This window comes from Fonsecaea monophora (assembly GCF_001642475.1).
Source record: "Fonsecaea monophora strain CBS 269.37 chromosome Unknown Scaff44, whole genome shotgun sequence".
Lineage (NCBI taxonomy): Eukaryota > Fungi > Ascomycota > Eurotiomycetes > Chaetothyriales > Herpotrichiellaceae > Fonsecaea > Fonsecaea monophora.
The window spans coordinates 89,165-101,746 of record NW_019173975.1 but is presented as its reverse complement, the minus strand read 5'-3'; the positions used below and the strand labels follow the sequence as shown (position 1 = coordinate 101,746).

The following is a 12,582-nucleotide window of genomic DNA, read 5'->3' as shown; positions in this document are numbered from 1 at the left end:
GACACTACTCGATTACGCTGCTGGGCTGGACAGTTCACCTCTCCACGGCAGCACATGTCCTGCAAGAGCCTCGCTCTACTCCCTGCTCAGCAGAATTCCATGATGCCCTCCTGGACCTGATTGAATACTATGCAACGTGTCATTGTAGAATCCGTCCGTCTTGGGAGGTTTCCACAATGTTCTCAGACACGGCTACGTATGAGAAGGCGAAGAATCGAGACACTGACCACGAGATTTGTATTATTACATTATCAACACTAGCATACTGAGTGCTACGACATGTACAGCGCATTTTCCCTCGGAAAGCTCTATCATACAATGTTTTCAGTGTGTCGGTTGTTCTCGGTGACAACTCCATCTTGTCTGTCACTCCATTTTCAATCCATCTTTCGTTCCTTCATGTCTTTGACCAGTGCAGCTATGACCCCAGTCCACTTTGCATCTCTTGATCATGCTCACAGCAGTCCGATACCTGTAGCTAGTACCGCTTGAAAAGTCCATGACGTGGTGCAGGAGTGGTGATAGCAGGATAAAATGGCACAGCGTTGGGCCCTCGTGGTGTACGCGCAGCAAGCAAGGTGCCATTGGATTCTGCGGTAGGGGTGTCAGATGCCGCACCAGTTCCTGTGGGTGTGGTTTCGGTCCAGTTGGTTTGAGTGTTGATGGTGATTGACCAGTCACTGCCAATGGTGCCAGTATAAGAGACAGGTGGTCCTATGGTAGTTCTGTTGTTGACTCCAGTCCCACTGTTGACTCCAGTCCCGCTATTGACTCCAGTCCCACTTGGGCTGTCGGATCCTGTGATGGTCGTATTGGAGGCCCAGGAAGTTGGAGTGCCCCATGTGGTCATGTTGTTTGAGACATATGGAATGATGGGTGTTGGTCCGTACCAGAGTGGTGTAGTTGGCGTGGGGGTGGGAAAACTGCTGCAGACAAGGTCATGATACAGTTGAGTGTTGATACCCAAGGAAGAGCCTGTCCGATTGAAAAGACTGAGAGTGTCACAGATTTGACCCCGGTCGGTGGTGATATCAGCAGCCGCCAGAATGCCAATGAGAGCAGCGTAAAGGTTGGCGTACAGCTGTTGGCGAGTGGTGCCAAAGTCATAACCGTAGGATGCGCAGAAGCAGACGATCGACTTGACATTGTCGGGGGCATACCATGACTGGTATAGCTGGTATGCAACCTGATCGGTTTTCAACTGTTCACAAGCCGAATGGAGGTCCATGCCAGAGTCACAAATGCTCAGCGCAAACATAGCAGATGCAATGTCGGTGAACTCGTCCCTTAACCCACCAGAGAGCAGGGAGACATCAGGAGGAAGAGCGTTGGCGAAGCTACTTGCCAGATCCGCAAGGGCTGCTTCTGTGGCTTGGTCCGACCGACGGTGAATGTGTGACTTCTTGAGGTCTTCCATTTGGTTCCAGCTGGCAGTCTGAGGAGAAGTTGCAGCAATGTTGTTGTAAGCCGCATGGTGCATTCTGGTGCTGGCTGTGCCTTCAGGGATACATTGGATCTCAGTGACCGTGAGCATTGAGCTGGTTGATCGAGTACTGAAGGGACCCTGCAAAAGTCAGCATGAGTATCATGGATCTGGGGCGGCTAAGACTCACTTGAATGTCGACACTTGGAATATTTGTGACAGAACAGACATTGCAATCCACAGCCTGCTCTGGTCAGTTCCTTCTGTCCTTACTTCAGTGGCAGAGAAGTGACTCACGTATCGGAAGGTGGTCATGATTGCCTGGTAGACTGTGCTGGTGGGACCAATTTGAGGAGGTTGAGAAGCAATGTAGGTCAGAGTGCAATTGGGGGAGTGGCCCGCTGACTGCGAGGACGAAAGAGCAACCATGTTTGTGAGACCGGGAAGGGCCATGGCCAGGAGAACAACAGCGTACAGCCACATGGTGGAATGGGTTGGAGAATTGAAAGGACAGAGCACGGTGAGAGTGAATTGGGTTCGAACTGGAATAAGATGAAGCACAAAGCAAGATGATTGCTGCCGGCGAGTTGAGAGAGAGAAGATGGAGAAGCGGAAGAGTGATGGTGAAGCTCGTGTGAGAAAGAAAGGGATGTAGAGATTTGGGAGAAAATGAAGCGTTGAAACAGTTGAGATCGCAGTTTGGTTGTAGAGAAGGAGCCAGAAGGCAGACACGTCACTTTCGCCAGTTGTTGAGGAAGAAGGAGCGCGTTGTCGCGTTGTCGAGGCTCAACAAACGCATTCGAGGAAGGTACACACTGGACATGGACATTGAATTTGACACAATCTGTATTCAACCGTCTTCGATCTGGTTCCAAGTTGTGTGCTGCTCCTGCCTCAGCCTGATGCCTCACCCGCACCATTCGTCCTGCGACTTTGACTTACAAGGAAAGGATGAGGTTTTCATTCACAACAGCAGGGAAAATGAAATCCCAATCAAGCCACAATTAGGGCAGAACAGCCAACTCATCATCTTCCATGCTTTTCCCTTCGATAGCTGCTGCTCGTTTCATATTGCCTGTCACGACTCACTCACGCTGTACCCAGCAGGAGGGTGTTTGATCACCAGAAGTCTGGCACCCTCTCAATGTATTGCTGTATCATCCCTCACTAGCCATACCCCCCATCAGTAGTCCACGCCGATATCGTTGCCATAGCTCGAGTCTCTGAACCTAAAATTCAAACATCGGTCTATGCAAACACAGCTCATCTTGGCGTTTTTCCTGCTTAGATATACCAGTCACGTGACAACCTTCCTCTTTGGACTCGGAAGCAGGCCCGGGAACTGGGTTTTGTTTTTGTCGTCCACCTTAGCCGACACCAAAGAGTGCGTTGCATTTGACAGAAGTGCATCAGTCGACACTGAGAATCTGTCGGCAATTCTGCCCAACCCTCACTCGATTCGATTGACCCCGCGCTCGTCGCTCCCCGATAGAGCTCTTGAACACGGGCAAGTTGTGGACACGGTGATGCAAACCCCAAACTCTCTACCACAAGGTGCTCCCTGTAGTCCGTTGATCCTTCACACCATCTGTCTCTTATCCTGCATGCATTTCATCACGCGAATGCAACCGAAGTGTTAGTCACAAAGATTGATGGCAGTTCCTGGCCGTTCAACCCGTTTCCATGTGCCGTCAGGCGCATCATCGTCTTGTCGGGTCTTCTCCGCTTAGGTTGTCGAGCACAAGCTATTGAGATGCGGGGTGGAAAATCTTACCACATTCAAACCCTCTCCTAGTAACTCGGTGGCAAGCATTGCTGCTGCTAAACTCGAGGTGGTGGTGTGAAGAGTTCACGCCATCATTGTCGATATCCCTGCTCGCTTGCCGATACCTACAACGTCTACGACGTCATTGCAGCTGTCGACGAAGGGCAACTGCGCCAACACCATCAACTGCGCCGATCTCTCTGTGGTAGAGAGTTCTTGATAACGATAATTGCGCAGATACCTAGGTAGATCTGGTGACATTTTGGCCATGTAATTGATGGTAGGACGCAGATGCCATTATCTTGGTATTGCATCGTCGTGACCAGCAATCGATGTGATGCACGTCGCATTCCCTAGACAAGAACATCGGCTTGACTTACCCCAGCCCCAGTAATCCTGGCGCTGCTTCTCCAAATGAGTGTTCAAAATACCTCCAAAGTGTTTATCAACTCGATTGCGAGGATGCGAAAACAAAGTTTCCTTTTCCCTTGCTGGCTGCGGGCATGTCCGGAGACGCCCGCTGGCAGAAGCGGTTGAGATTGCGGCGAGGGAATGGGATTTGGAGTCGAAGGTGGTGGTGCAGGAGAAGGGTTGGTTGGCCGTGGCATTTGGCATACCGGCGGTTGGCAATAATCGGAGACGTTTTGCTGCTATGGTCCGCGGGAAAATGCTCGCGCCCTGCCCTGCGCCAGTAGTTGAGAAACCCTCGAGTCTTGGTCAGGGCTTGCAGCCGTCTCAGGTCTCACGACAAGACCGACGCGCAGACAAATACCCAACATTGCGTTCCAGTTTTTGAGGCATTTGACCAAGGTCACAGCGTGTATTGCGAATCCTACCCTTTCACTCAACCCAAGGCCTGCATCAGATTCTTGAAAATACCTCAAAATGTCAGTCCCAGTAGGGGGCGTTCGGGGGCAAGGATGCCTATATGATCGCTTAGCCAGATACACCGGGGACTACGGCCGTGGCGGTCGGAAGCCTTGCCGGATGTCACACCCATCACAATTCTGAAACGCAGCGTCCACAGCACCCAATTTTCCCCCAGTGGGTGCCGAGTTACCACAATTATTTGTTGATTATCCGCATCCTTAGATGGCCGACTTTTTGCCAGTGTGTTCGTATGTACTCGTAGGTGCAAGAGGAGATCAAAAATGCCTCAATTGTGCCCGGCACGGCCATGTTGTCGCGTCGGCGCAAAATGTGCACCGAGCTCTCTGTACTTGTTACGATCAGCCTTTTGTCCCCCACAGCGCTATTGATGGGTACTCGTAGTTCTAGTGGGCTCCATCTGTACTCGGTACCTCGTAATGCTCCGTGGAAGTGAGTGAGGGAAATCTTGACAGACGATTTGGGTCGCTGTTGTATCCACTGAAACACGCGCCCCCGAGGCTCTGACAGGGACAAGCCGACAGGCGCGATTTGTAGGCAGGCCAAATGAGGCCAGATATGGTTCCTTGTCAACTGTGATCACCGTGACGGCCAAGAGGACGTGTTGCAGGCTTGCAGCTGGGCTGGAAGAGGGTCGAGCTAATGATATTGGGGAGGCTCCGTTATTTGGGAGTTTGAGAAGTTGAACGTTGTGACTTGCAGGACCCTAGTGGGTGCAATTTCTGTGGTCATTTGCAGATGTTTACAATCATGGCCAAATATGTCGACAATCATTTTTTGGGGGGGTCCCAGTGGATTGGCCGGTCCCGTTCACATGGGCAGAGCCTGATGGGCCGTGATAGGAGGAGTGTCGGCATCCAATCTAGAGTCCCGACTAGAGCCAAAACTGGCTCTGCAGCTGCAGCGCTTGTCCGTTCGCCTGGCGTCCGGAGTGGAAATTCATTGCCTCCAAACCGTCAATCACAACTGTGGGCCTGGACTTTGTTTTGAATCTCGCAAAAGAAGCAAGCATCCCAGGGCAAAACGAACAGGCTTATTTTGGAATCTGGATCTTGTTCTTGTTTGAGCAAAACATGCTAACGCTTGAACAGATGCGGCACGACGCGTAGACCAATACTGCTGTGAAAGCGATGAATAATCGCCGAGTTAGGCACGGCCGGATATCTGTGGAATGGAACACCATGGCTGCTACTTTGGGACGACAGGAAGCACGAGGAGCAAAATTCGATGACGGAAGGGTGATACCCCAATAACGTAGAAGGGCCCTGCGTTGGCTTTCCGCACAAAACGCCGAACCGCCCTGGGAAGGGTAGAGGCGCAAGAGGTGAGTGAGCGTCATGGGTCATTAAGTTCTGCCGCGAGCTGGGGGTGCCCATGTCGGAGAAAACCATTGAACTGGGGCCGATGTTTGTTATGCCCTGCCCAAAAAAATGTTCAATGGGTTTTCTTTGGCAGATTGACATTTGGCGGTACGCGGTGGTACCGTTTGAACGGCCGGAAATCAATTCAAATGACAACGACGGCGAGATCGATGCAGCTCGTAGCCGTTGCAAGCTAGATTGGGAGGCGGGTCCACTAGTCTGCAGCCGGCCAATGCCACAGCTTCCTACTGGACCGGTGACGACCAAAAGAAAGGATGCGACGTAATGAAGTCAGCGTGGGCCACGACTCCATGAGGAGCCACCAGGGCCACTGAACTGGACCAGGCCATCTTTCCGCGGACTGAGGCATTCTTTTCTTCATGGGTTGCGCTGGGAGGAGGCCAGGCAGGGAGAAACCGGGCAACTTACTACTGACTGGAAGATGGTAAGCGACCATGGTGACACCGGACCAAGTTTGAGGTCAAGCCACAATCAACTGCTGTTTTCAGTTGTTATCCCCCAGGATGGTTCCCAAGGACCGGTTGGGGAAGGATTCTTGTGCATGCAGTGGCAGCATCGTCGATGAGCTTGAGGTATGCTAGATGGCGAACTTTGCCTGCGAGATGCCATCATCCCCCCGATTATCATTATTTGGCGCTGCCCAAGGGTTCGCCAAATCTGACGATCAGGCTAAACAACATTAACGGACTGACCATTGTTGGGAGTGAGAAGAAAGGGCTTAGAATCCTCATGGTGGATGATCTCAACCAGCGAGGAAGCGAGGGTCATCATAATGATTGAACGTGAGACAACATCATACTCAGTCCCCCCGTACCTACGAGTAAGTACTGTATGAGTCCGTCCGCGTTGCTCAGGATGGATGAGGACTCGTAGGTACGAGTACGGATGGAGAGGAGTACGAGTACTCGGTCCTACTGCTAACCGCTGTTCCCCCGGCTCATTCAGCCCACGTACCGAGTACGTACATACTTTCTACTCGGTATGTTTTGGATTACTCCATGCCTACAAACAACTGGTGAACGCGTCTACACACATCCTACTCTGTACAAGCTCAACGGGAGTGAATAGAGCTGCAGCTTCTACCCCGGGGATCTGTGTAGGATCCAAATGATAACCCACTATCTCCGCCAGCAAGCAGGGAGCGAGATTGCAATCAGCTCAGGTAATCGTGCTGCTCAATTAGAGACGAGTCGCTCTGGTTCCTGACTCATGCTCATACATCTCTTTGCCCAACAGATGGGGGATGTGTAATTCTGGGGCAGCGATTCGCCTATTACCTAGTTGAGATAACCAGCTGCCCAGCTGAATGGCTCGGAGTCAAAAAGTGCAAACACTCTCAACCCAGCGCATGAATGGTGGAAGAACATGCAATGGAGGAAGAAGAAGAAATAAACCAACTACGGCTGGTGCCATGTTCCCTGCATGGCCCACGTCACTGGAGATTCTCGTACATAAAGGTGAAGAATAATGGGTACCTGGTAGTAACCTTGTGGGCGAGCTCCGGCACCTGGTTTGGGCGCTCGGAGCCCATGATGGGAGGGCGTGCGCCGCCTGGAATAATTTTTGCGACATACCTAGGGACCCAATAATACCCAAGGGAGCTTGGAGAGGTGTTGGTGGTGCCTAGGTAGCATTTTTGGGGGAGCGTCACCTCTAGACCCAGGCAGCCCCAGGCCTGAATTGTTAATTCTGGGTATCAGGTCATTCACCTAAGTTCCTATCGAGCTCCTCTGACAACTAACAATGATCGCATACCTTCCTTTCTCGTCCCCTGTACTGCGTGCTGCCACTGTTCCCTCTGATAAGAAAAAAAAAGAAGTGCGGAGATTTCTGGTGCTTGGTACTCTGGTTCCTTTTTTTCTCACACTTCTTTCTCGTTCCTCTCAGGTCCTTGTTGATCCGCACCAATCTCAATCTCTCGTCTTCATTGATCCCACACCCTTACAACTTTTGAGTAACTCCATCCTGAACCCCCCGGCTGATTTAGGTGGGCATCACCCACTCACCAGTGAGGATCTAAACCCATCCCAAACTCTGTTTGTGGCCGGGCTAGCTGGCCCCAAAATTTCTGTCTGCAGAAAAACTTTTTCACTGTGCGTATTTTCCGGTACAGCCATACACGTCTCATTACCGCCGCCCCGACTGTTGTCGCCCTCGCCTTTTCCCTCTTCCCTTATCAAATGGCTCACACGGCATGCTCGCTGACCTCAAGCTCAGGGAAAGCTTAAGCAGCCAACCAGGTTCCACGCCTAGGACCTTGTCCGAGCTATCGCAGCTTGACGGCTTGACGGATTGCTGGTGGAGCCCTCGTTCCCTGCAAACCCTCCAGTCAACATTCACATCCGTGCGGACCTGTCGAGGTGAGTTTACGGTCCATCATCAGAAGCTGGCTGCTCTTTTTTCGCTCGCATCTGGTGAACTGCTTTTACCTTTAAAGAGGGGTTGCACGCTGCGAGCTCCAGAATTCTGTTCCCTCTCTTTCCTCCAGCTTGGTCTTTACGCCTGACCTTGTTGTCGCCGTCCCTTTTTCTTCTTTCTTTGTTTTCTTTTCCTGCATACTAACCTCTCCACTCCATACAGTGAACCATGGCGGAAAAGGAAAACAAGGACCTCGAGAACGGTGACCCGAAGCGCGAGAGAATCTCCTTCGCCGACGGATGGGATCCCGATAAGGATGAGGGCGAGTACGCCAACCTCATCCGATACATTTCCACCTACCGAGATCGTCGCTTCTCCAAAGCTCCCTCTCAAGTTTCCGGCGACGATGTCGCCGACGCCACCAAGGCCAAGAAGATCCCCTTCTACAAGAGAATGTTTGGCATCACTGGTGGACCGGGCGAGCTTTACGAGGTCCCCGAGGAATGGCTCAACACAGACATCAAGACCGGTCTGACCTCTGCTGAGGTCGAGGCTCGACGAAGAAAATGCGGCTACAATGAGTTGGCGACAGAGAAGGAGAACATGCTTCTCAAGTTCATCGGCTACTTCAGAGGTCCCATTCTCTACGGTACAGTCCCCATACATTCTGCCCACGTGTGAGTAGCCGTCCAGATTGCTGACGCTGTCTTAGTCATGGAGCTGGCTGTCCTTCTCGCTGCTGGTCTGCGTGATTGGATCGATTTCGGTGTCATCATTGGTATCTTGATGCTGAACGCCATCGTCGGTTGGTATCAGGAGAAGCAAGCTGCCGATGTCGTCGCTAGTTTGAAGGGTGACATCGCCATGAAGGCTGAGGTTGTCCGCGACGGCCAAATCCAAGAAATCAAGGCTCGCGAAATTGTTCCTGGTGACATTGTGAGTTTCTCGTGATCCTCGCCCGACTGATTGTACTGACATTCTCGCCTAGCTTATTCTCGAAGAAGGTTCCGTTGTTGCCGGCGAATGCCGACTGATCTGCGACTTTGATAACCCAGCTGGTTTCGAGGAATACAAGGAAATGGTCAGCGACCCAGAACAATATCACTCAAAGAATCACACCGACTCGGACGATGACGAGGAACACCACATTGGCCATTCAATTGTTGCCACCGACCAGTCTGCCATTACTGGCGAGTCTTTGGCCGTGGACAAGTACATGGGTGATATCTGCTACTACACTACCGGCTGCAAGCGAGGCAAAGCCTACGCCGTCGTCACTGAATCTGCTCGCGGCTCTTTCGTCGGCAAGACCGCGTCTCTCGTCCAGGGCGCTACCGACCAAGGTCACTTCAAAGCCGTCATGGACTCGATCGGCACAGCTCTCCTCGTCTTGGTCGTCTTCTTCATCCTGGCAGCATGGATCGGTGGTTTCTTCCACAACATTCCCATTGCGACCCCCGAGGACAGCTCCGTCAACTTGCTCCACTACGCTCTTATTCTTCTCATCGTTGGTGTTCCTGTCGGTCTCCCCGTCGTGACCACCACCACTCTCGCCGTCGGAGCTGCGTACCTTGCCAAACAAAAGGCTATTGTGCAGAAACTCACCGCCATCGAGTCATTGGCTGTAAGTCGCTCATTTCCCAAATTCTCCCCAGCAGTGCAACTAACAAACTCTCCAGGGTGTCGATGTGCTCTGCTCTGATAAGACTGGTACTTTGACTGCCAACCAATTGACCATTCGTGAGCCCTACGTCGCAGAGGGCGAAGATGTCAACTGGCTCATGGCCTCGGCTGCGCTCGCGTCCTCTCACAACTTGAAGGCTCTTGACCCCATCGACAAGATCACCATCCTGACCCTCAAGAGATACCCCAAGGCACGTGAAATCTTGCAACAAGGCTGGAAGACCGAGAAATTCATGCCCTTTGACCCCGTCTCCAAGCGTATCACCACCATCTGCACACTCAAGGGTGAGAAGTGGTCTTTCTGCAAGGGTGCCCCCAAGGCTGTCCTGTCCATTGCCGAATGTGACGAAGCTACTGCTAAACACTACCGCGACACTGCGGCCGACTTTGCCCGCCGTGGTTTCCGATCTCTCGGTGTTGCCTCCAAGCGCGGAGACGAGCCATGGAAAGTCATTGGCATGTTGCCCATGTTCGACCCTCCTCGTGAGGATACCGCCCACACCATCTTGGAAGCTCAAAACCTCGGTCTCAGCGTCAAGATGTTGACTGGTGACGCCATCGCCATCGCCAAGGAAACTTGCAAACTTCTCGCTCTTGGTACCAAGGTCTACAACTCTCAGCGCCTCATTGCCGGTGGTGTCGCCGGCTCTACCCAGTATGACCTTGTCGAGAAAGCCGATGGTTTCGCCGAAGTGTTCCCTGAGCACAAATACCAGGTCGTCGAGATGTTGCAGCAACGTGGTCACTTGACTGCCATGACTGGTGATGGTGTCAACGATGCTCCCTCGCTCAAGAAGTCTGACTGCGGTATTGCTGTCGAAGGTGCAACCGAAGCTGCCCAAGCTGCCGCCGATATCGTGTTCTTGGCCCCCGGTCTCAGCACTATTGTCGATGCTATCAAGGTCGCACGTCAAATTTTCCAGAGAATGAAGGCCTACGTCCAATACCGTATCGCTCTTTGCTTGCACCTGGAAGTCTACTTGACCACTTCCATGATCATCATCAACGAAACTATCAGAACCGACTTGGTCGTCTTTTTGGCCTTGTTTGCCGATTTGGCCACCATTGCCGTCGCCTACGACAATGCCCACTACGAACAGCGACCCGTTGAATGGCAATTGCCCAAGATTTGGGTGATTTCGGTCTTCCTTGGCTTCCTCTTGGCTCTTTCAACCTGGATCATGCGTGGTTCCTTCTACCTACCATCTGGTGGTCTCGTGCAGAACTTTGGCAATGTCCAACTCATGCTCTTCCTTCAAGTCTCATTGGTTGAGAACTGGCTCATCTTTGTCACTCGCGGAGGACAAACTTGGCCATCCTGGAAGTTGGTTGGTGCCATCTTCGGTGTCGACGTTCTCTCCACCCTGTTCTGTGTCTTTGGCTGGCTCGCTGGTGGCAGGGACGAACTCTTCACCACCCCGATCGATGCCTTCACTCGGGACAACTACAGCCGCGACACTTCGATTGTCACTGTGGTCGTCATCTGGGGCTACTCGATCGGTGTCACTATCGTGGTTGCTATCGTCTACTACATTTTGACCAGCTTGAAATGGATTGACAACCTCGGCCGTGCTACCCGCAGCCACGCCGATACCACTATGGAGAACATCATTTCCCACCTCAGCCGTGTCGCTCTTGAGCACGAGACCGATGCGCATGGCAAGTCGAAATGGGTGTTGGGCAGCAAGGCCACTGGAGAGGAAGAAGGTTAGTTCTGACCCCGATCGATTGTTACCGAAGATTTGTTGCTAACTATTTCACAGAGGAGTAGATGTAGGATGATTGTCCAGGGGAGAAGAAGATTAATTCCGCGTCTGGCACTGAAAATGGGGTGGAGGATGCTGTCGCACTGCACAGAAGAAATCATCTTCTCTGTTAATTTCATAATCTGAGCTAATGGGTTCGTGCAAGCTACAAATGGGATTGTGATTGTGTGGATTGAAAGAAAAACTTCCTATGGGAAATATCCATCCAACCAGGAACAAACACGCGACATATGTATGTCTTCCACAGCATACGCATTGAAGAAAAAGAGAACCAAGAAAGAGAAAAAAAACACTGGGAAAATCAATTCCACACAAAGCCGGCCAGCCAGCCTGATCGATCCTTCCACCCGTTCCCCAGCACTTCCTCTCGACGTCGATGTGCGTGTGTCGGATGTCGTCTGTCGTTTGTAGCTTGGTCACGAAACCCGTGTTTTCTTTTTTTAGCTCAGAACCTGAGATTACTAGCTACAATTATTGTCTCTCGTGCCGCTCTTTATGTATTGCTCTATTCTTTTCAAAGTAGGGGTCTTCGTAGACGTCCTCATTGTCGACTCGACAGTGATTTTGATGGTGATGATAATGACAATAGATGATGATGTGTGTAAAGTAGTTAGCCAAGTACGAACGACGTACATACAAACACACAGACATACATACACTGCACAGGGTAGACGGGTCGAAAGAGACTGGCAGAGAAGAGAAGAGAAGAGACACCACACCAAACAAGCAGGCTCCGATACATTCGTTAGATTGAAACGTGGATGGATGCAAGGATGGATGGAGACTTGTAGATGTCAAGGTTAATATTAGTGTATATTAAGTGTGCATGTACCAGTTGAGATGGCCAGTGTCTTCGAAGTTCACCCATCCCATGCCATCACAGTCACGGCCGCTCCTCGTCCTGCTGTGCCTCGCGGTAAGTAAGTACCTAGTGCACAATGCATCAGGAGGAACTGGCAATGGCAATGGCAATGGCAGCACTCGTCTGAGAGGCAGCAGCCCGTCGTGTATCGAGAGAAGCAAGTCCCGGAGTCTAACGATCTGACTGGAATCCCGACCACTTCATCCACAAGGAGGACGGGGAAATTGAAAATCAGGTAAAGAAGGACGCATACATACGCGTTCATATGTACGAGTTATGTATGTACATGACTCTCACGACGCCGCCACCAACCGCCTCCGGGACTGTACAAATCGGGGAAAAATCCTTTGTGACGGAGACGCGCCGCGCCCAGGCCATCCCGTGAGAAGCTGCCCCCGCGACTTTTGTAGCCTCTCGGCGATGCAGGAACCGGGAACTCCATTCGAGACCCGAAC

The 12,582-nt window shown here is 51.8% G+C and overlaps 2 protein-coding genes across 2 annotated transcripts; one reads left to right on the top strand and one right to left on the bottom strand.

Annotated features, from left to right (window-relative positions):
• Positions 1 to 478: 478 nt before the first annotated feature.
• Positions 479 to 1,906, bottom strand: AYO21_06384 (hypothetical protein; the record flags this gene model as incomplete). The annotated part of the gene is made up of 3 exons (XM_022656344.1): positions 479 to 1,564; positions 1,614 to 1,667; positions 1,721 to 1,906. 3 exons carry the CDS (start codon positions 1,904 to 1,906, stop codon positions 479 to 481), a joined length of 1,326 nt encoding a protein of 441 aa, XP_022511320.1.
• Positions 1,907 to 8,044: 6,138 nt separating this feature from the next.
• Positions 8,045 to 11,270, top strand: AYO21_06383 (plasma-membrane proton-efflux P-type ATPase; the record flags this gene model as incomplete). Its single annotated transcript, XM_022656343.1, has 5 exons — positions 8,045 to 8,465; positions 8,529 to 8,752; positions 8,805 to 9,440; positions 9,496 to 11,206; positions 11,263 to 11,270. The coding sequence occupies 5 exons, from the start codon at positions 8,045 to 8,047 to the stop codon at positions 11,268 to 11,270; spliced, it is 3,000 nt and encodes a 999-aa protein (XP_022511319.1).
• Positions 11,271 to 12,582: the final 1,312 nt, after the last annotated feature.